Source organism: Octodon degus, unplaced genomic scaffold, assembly GCF_000260255.1.
Source record: "Octodon degus isolate 3935 unplaced genomic scaffold, OctDeg1.0 scaffold00022, whole genome shotgun sequence".
Classification (NCBI taxonomy): domain Eukaryota; kingdom Metazoa; phylum Chordata; class Mammalia; order Rodentia; family Octodontidae; genus Octodon; species Octodon degus.
The window spans coordinates 15084802-15091462 of NW_004524598.1; the positions used below are offsets into that span (position 1 = coordinate 15084802).

General features: G+C 40.8%; 1 protein-coding gene across 2 annotated transcripts in view; it reads right to left on the bottom strand.

Moving 5' to 3' along the window:
* Positions 1–773: 773 nt before the first annotated feature.
* The window catches only part of LOC101568110 (cytochrome b5 reductase 4), a 78152-nt gene continuing 72264 nt past the window's right edge, over positions 774–6661 (bottom strand). For both annotated transcript variants that reach the window (XM_023712026.1, XM_004628251.2), the window contains 2 exons: positions 4853–5017; positions 774–1370 (listed from right to left, as the gene is read on the bottom strand). In XM_023712026.1, the coding sequence (XP_023567794.1) occupies positions 1316–1370; positions 4853–5017 (220 nt within the window). In that variant the 3' untranslated portion in view covers positions 774–1315. The remainder of the gene's footprint in view (positions 1371–4852; positions 5018–6661) is intronic.

The following is a 6661-nucleotide window of genomic DNA, read 5'->3' on the forward strand; positions in this document are numbered from 1 at the left end:
ATTAATACTGTTCCTCTTGAGTGTGCATCATCATTCAGCGAAGCGTTAGCAATTTATAAAACCAATTACAGGGAAACTGCAGATGCCTCCCACCCTCTACTTCTTGCAAACATTGCTGCTGCACTGAAATGAAAAAATGAAGCATATGGCATAGACACCTGTGCACTCAGCAGCTTCTTTTCTTTTCTTTTTTTTTTTTTGGTGCGGTACCAGGGATTGAACTCAGGCCCCTGCGCTTGCCAGGCAAGCACTTACTCTACTGAGCCATCTCCCCAGACCCTACACTGCTTCATGGAAAGCTCCTGGCGCCTCTGCTTCCACCTGTTGCTGAATCCCAGTCAGGGAAAGGGTCTGAAGGTTGGCACGGCAGCAAGGAGCCGAAGCGGCTGCCACACGGGAGCCAGGAGGGCTCCCTGCTGACCTGCCGCTATGGCAAGAGCAGCCAGCGGGGGAGGAATCTAAAGCTAGGACTGAGTATTTCTCCTCTCCATGGTGTTTCGGGGCTCAAATCGAGTTAAAATCTGACTCATTCCAAAGCACCAAGTGATTATTTCAGGCCACAGACTAAATGGTACACTGTCATTCTCTTTTTGATGCCTTTGGTTTTGACAAAGAATCAAAATAGCTGTGAAGTTCCTGTTCAACTCTCTAATAGATCTAGTCCAAAACCACATGTATGAAGTGCCTCTGATATCTTTTACTGGCGTGTTTTAGAATTCTCTTTTTAAGACATCAGCCTAATTTTGTCGAAATCAACCACATTTTTACGAGGATTAAAAAGTACTTAAGTATACTTTTATTCTACTGAATTCAATGCCAAATATATACACAAAATTACTTGGATCATTCGGTAAGTTATAGAATTCCACATTTTAATATTAATAACAAGGACATAAACAATCATTTCCTGAGGTAAAAGTGCAATGTAAAATTTAATCTGTATTGCTAATAATTTATAGCATAGAAATGGGATCAAAGTGATCATTTGCTTTATCATGTCATAAAACATAGCTGTTTATTTTAAAACAGTGATACAATTTCAATAATAAGGAAATTTATAATTCATAACAAAGAATCCTAGTGTGTCTGTCACTATGACTGCCTTTCCAGGTCAAATATTAATAGTAAAATAAGTCATGGTATAAAATAAAGCCAACAAGTTACCTGTACTGAAGGAACATTTGACTTCATTTAAGAAACTTAAGATTAGATTCTAGTTAACTTTGTAATACATACAAAATTTTTATCTTAAAAATTTCTAAGCAATCACAAATTTCGATGAACTAGCAGAATAAAGAAAAACGACAGTTCTTCATTACGCTGTAAAACTGTAGATCTCGTCTTTGGAAAAGTAAAGATCATACAGCAATCTGAAAAACAAAAACAAGAAAACCACATGTTTTGTAGGTGGAAAGGTTTGAAAGCAACACCAAGACTTACCGTCTACCATTGCACTTTTCTATTTTCTTCATTTCATATCTATTTAAAAAAAAAAAACCCACACTGATGACTTCTAAAAAACTTGATAATTCCAAAAATCATCAAATATCTTGTCAGTGTTCAAATTTATAGCTTATTTATTGTAATAGGCTGATCTAAGCATATTTCTATCTATAAGGTATTTCTCATTCCCAACCATTTCTGTAATTTAGGCAACTGGAAAGAGATCAGATGTTCATCTGTAGAGCCTCCTACAGTCCTCATTTTGCAGCATCCCTGTGGGATTCCTTAATAACACTCTCCTGCATTCACTTATTTCCATAATTTGATAACTAAATCTAGAAGTTTGATCAGATATAGATTTAATTCTTTTCAACAGGGCCATTTCATAAGCTGTTTTTCTAGCCAGCGGCACATAATATATGATTATGTCTGTTGCTGGATGCTAGCAGCCACTGATGATGTGAGTGTAGATCCATTAGTTCATTAAGGACTAAAATTGCTGACACTCTGCTATCATTCTTTAATCAGCTAAGGAACTCTATGAAGACAAATGTACACTCATTTATCATGTGGCTATCTAGAATATGGCTCATATAGAAAAGGCAGTCTAAATGTTTTATTGTCTTTTCCTCCTTTATATATCAGTTTCAGACTGAGAAAATAATTCCTCTACCATTCTATCTTCATTCTCTCATTAAACAGGAAAAGCAGACAGTACAGCTAAGGTAGAATTCAACTTGAAAAATGGTATAAAGTGAGGCTGAAACCTCAAAAGTGGCTCTGTTTAAAATGCTGCTGAAATAATGAACATTTATTTAGTACTTGGGTGCTAAGCATTTGTCACTGTGCTAAGAACTGCATGGGCTTAAGTATGATTGCTTACTTCTGTCTATGGGTAAGTTAAAAAGCAGCTGCCCCTCGGAAGCCAAGCCGGTGACACAGCATGATTATGTGTGGCAGGGCTGGGACTGAAGCCCGACGACAGCTGTGAGAGGACACACATACTCACCCAATCGGCCAGTGGATCAAAGGACCGTCGCTGTGTTTTTGTTAAAAATAAGTGACTCTTGTCTATACTTTTTTAAAAATAGCTTCTGAGTTTTCCTGTTATTATATCATACAAATTGACAGATGTTCAACAAACATGGAAACTATTTTCAGAGTGGTCATACATCTGTTGCTCTGCACTGAGCACTGGATCTAGGCCCATCCATAATCAATTCCCTTATATACAATGGCAGGATAGCTACAGTCTATGTATGCACATCTTTCTGTATACTTTAAACCATTTCTGGATTCCTTAAAATATCCAATACAATGTAAATGCTATATAAATTGTTTAGGGACTAATGGTCCCCAAGTTTGTACATGTTCAATACAGATAAACTTAAAAAGTTTTGGGCCAGCCAAATTACTCAGAGGATTAAAGCACCTGCAATCAGGTGCAGGGGCCAGGGGTTCGATCCCCAGGCCTGCTGTGCCGGCCCTGCCTCCGAGGCACACTTGAGAGGGCAACTGAGACTGGGCGTGGTGGCACACATGCCTGTAATCCCAGCTCTTGGGAGGCTGTAAACAGGTGATCACTACAAGTCCAATCTAGTAGTGAGACCCTGAACACCCTGTAGACCCTTCCCTAAAATACAAAAAAAAAAGTTTTTAATCTACCTGTTCTTTGAATCCATGGATATAGAATTTGTGGCCATGAATATTTATAACATGGCCTATTTGGCAAACATGAGGTTAATTTAAAAAGGCCAAGGGACAACTATCAAAGAAATGTCTTTTTATAGAAAATAAAATGATACCGTATGTAACTTCTGTAATTTTCAATTTAAGAAAGACATACTATATCCTTTAAGTCTGTAAAGACAAGGAATCAAAGACCTAAGCTCCAAACTGAAAATCACAAGGCAGATGCTACGGATTTCAAGTACTGATCTGAAACACCTCAACGGCAAGTTCATGCAGCATGTTTAATGTTAAGTCATACTAGGAATCCCTATAATGATTAACGGGTTTCTGGGTAAGTTAGCCACAACATTAAAAAATTAGCTCCTAGGCAAAATTGAGAAGTGTTATACAGATTAGAGATAATTTTAAAAAATTCAAACACAGATTATGGCTGTCTTTGTTTTAGGTGTAAAGCGCAGCACACTGTGAGCCGATTCAGCTTGTGCACACACTCGCCGCACTGCGCTGCTGATGGAGAAGCACGTGCGGCTTTTACACTCCAGCCTACAAGGCTGCGGCCGCCCTTCTAAATGGCGCTGATAGTGCTGTCATCATCCCTACTGTCAAACTTCCGTTTCAACTTTCAGCACACTGGCAGTCCTCTAATCCCACACACTGGGATTACAGACATGGGCCACCACACCCTGCAGATACTGGTACAAATGTCCTGAGGCACCTTGTGGAGGCAGTACACTATCACTTCCAGGGAACTAAAATGAAGGACAGCACCAGCCCTCAAGAAGCCCTCATTCATGGAAGAACAAAAATCTTGTGGTGCATGACACTTCCTGAAGAGAGTCTGTCCCAGCCAGCCTTTCGGTGCTGCAGGGTTTATGATTCTAATCATTTGGGAAGATCGTTATTCTGCAATCTACAAAGTACTCACTGAGATACAGTCCTTCTAAGAGAGCAGAGTCACGATGTAGCTCTTAGCCTTTTTTAGTGATAAAAAATTAAATTCCTTTACTTTTTGATGAAGGCCAATCGTTTTGTAAGTAAAAATGAAAAAAGCACGCTAAACCTAGGAAATTTTAGATTCAGTTACCAGCAAGGAAAGAATAGAAATTTAAGATGATTATATTTCGAAGACATCCAGGAACTCAATAATGGCTATGTTCAAACAAATATTTTAAAGTGTCACTTTGGAGTTAAGTCCTATCAAGGTGAGTTTCAAATACAGTAGCCACTGCCATTGATTGGCTCATTATCTAGGGCTCAACTATTAGTCTTGCCTTCTTAAGGCTGCAGTACCTCCTTCTTGCTGCCTGGTTTTGGATCACTGTTTATATTATTTACTAATTTTTACCTGGTTGCAAAAAATCAAGATTGAAAATTACAATGACACTAACGTTGCTTATTAATTATTATTTATATTATCAGGCTTTGGCGGCGAGGGTCAGCTTAATGTCCCAAGGAAGACTGTGGGACCGAGCTGCTAGTCAGTGGCGGAGAACCCAGTGACTGCTGGCTGTGTGCTGCTATCACCTCTCTTAACACCGCGCAGATCCTGGCCGCACGCCTTCACCTGGACAAAGACTAGAAACGTGGCTAGCAGACTACTGAAGCGCATGCTCATCTGACAAGGAATGTAAGGGACGACTGAGCTGAGCTAACTGGTCCCCCGGGAAGACGCTCCCTCAGGCGGCAGGGCTCGTTTCCTCACCGCAGTGCTGCTCACCGTGTTCCTTGTTCTGTAAACGGCGTCGGTCCACAAATGCAGAGGAGGACTCTGGAATTTTTTAAACTTCGCTTCAAAAATTCAGAAAGAAGAGCTGGTGAAATCTGTCCCTGTTTGCCATTCCATTCAGATGTTGGTGCTGAGAGAATATATTCAACATCAAATCTAGGCAAAGAAAGTTTTATAAAGTCTATTACTTTACACACATTATTAGCAAGTTTCAAATTCAATTAAACACCTCCCCTAAACAGAACAATTTAATATATCCAGACTGATACACCTGCCAGAAAAATCCCTGGCATACAGATAAACAGATACTTACTAAGGATTAGCTTTTGCTATAGACAAGAAAGTAATTAAGCATTTTTGTCAGAACTCATTGAAAGAGAATCCCAAGGGATTTCAGAGAACTCTACACTTACAATAATCTGCTCACAGTAAAGAGCAATGTTCAGTGACATGTACTTTAATCTCTGGCTCAAACGTCTCCAGTAATTTCCAAGCCCTTACAACCAGGGTGAATGAGAAGCCTAGCTGACTCCTGGCTCTTGCTATCTCCCAGACTAACCAAACCAAAGCTTCAACCTGCTTGCTCCTGCTCCCTGCATGCTGCCAACTCTGTGAACAGCAACACAGTCCACCTGACCGCACGAGCCAGCACCGAGCTGTGCCCTGGAATCTTCCGCGCCCTCGCCACCCACATCTAAGGCACTCCCAAGGCCTGGCACCTAACTCTTTGCTTCTGTCCACTTTCACTGCAGTCGCACGCCCATCCTTGGTCCTCTTTCTGTAATGCTTTTACTACCCCCACTCACCAGATCTTAGTTCAAGCACCACATCCACAGGAGGCACTGCAGCCCCACCTCTCTAGGGTCCTCAACGCCCCTTTTCTTCAAAGCCCTAACTTCAGGTTGCAAGCATGTAGTTCTATGATGATTATGTTGTCTACTTTCCTTATCAGATTACAAACTCCAAGAGAACAGGAATCACGTCTGTTTTGGCTATCACTGTGTACCTAGTGGTCAATACACAGGAACACTCAAATGCTATGAATAAAATAAAGAAGATATATGGAATTAACATGGAAGGAACATCAATCTAAAGCTTATGGTGTAATTATACACTATATATAGGCTTAGTAAACTATTAAGTAAAGCTGAAATACTGTAATAAAAAGTCTATCTATTCTATTTGCTCCATCATAGCAAACATAACTGTTACTATATTCAATAGCATCAAATCAAATGCACTTCTGCACGTTTTAGTCAGTAACTGAGATTTCCCAAAAAGCAGCACTGTAGATATCGGTTATCGATTAACTTAAAGCTTAAGGAAGAGTTGAGGTGAACAGCTTCTTGTCTGGGAGGGAACCACAAAAGAACAGAACAAAAGCGTGCCTGGCACAGCTGCCCTCCTACCACTGCGCCTCAGCTGGGTTATGGTTCCACGGAGCCCAGCCTGGGGACTTGCCCAGAAGGAGCAGCAACTGTCTCCATTTTGGTGGAACTTGACCCTTGTCCATGTACTGATGTGTACAGAGCCGGCTACCCCTTCACTTGGCTTTAAGCAATGCACATAGGTCCAGCCTGAAGAAGGCAGGCATGTTTCCCCAGACCTGCATAGTTCCCTGAGTGAGCTGGAACAAGGCAGGATGAAGAGCGAGTGCTTCACACAGTCTGCTGAGATCGAGCCTCAAGATAGAGGTGATGACTTCCTGGGGCTTGAAAGACTACACATCAAAGATAGAGCACTGAATCCCAAAACATTAGACACTACCTCAATTGTGTAATGCAAGTCACTCTTTCTGCA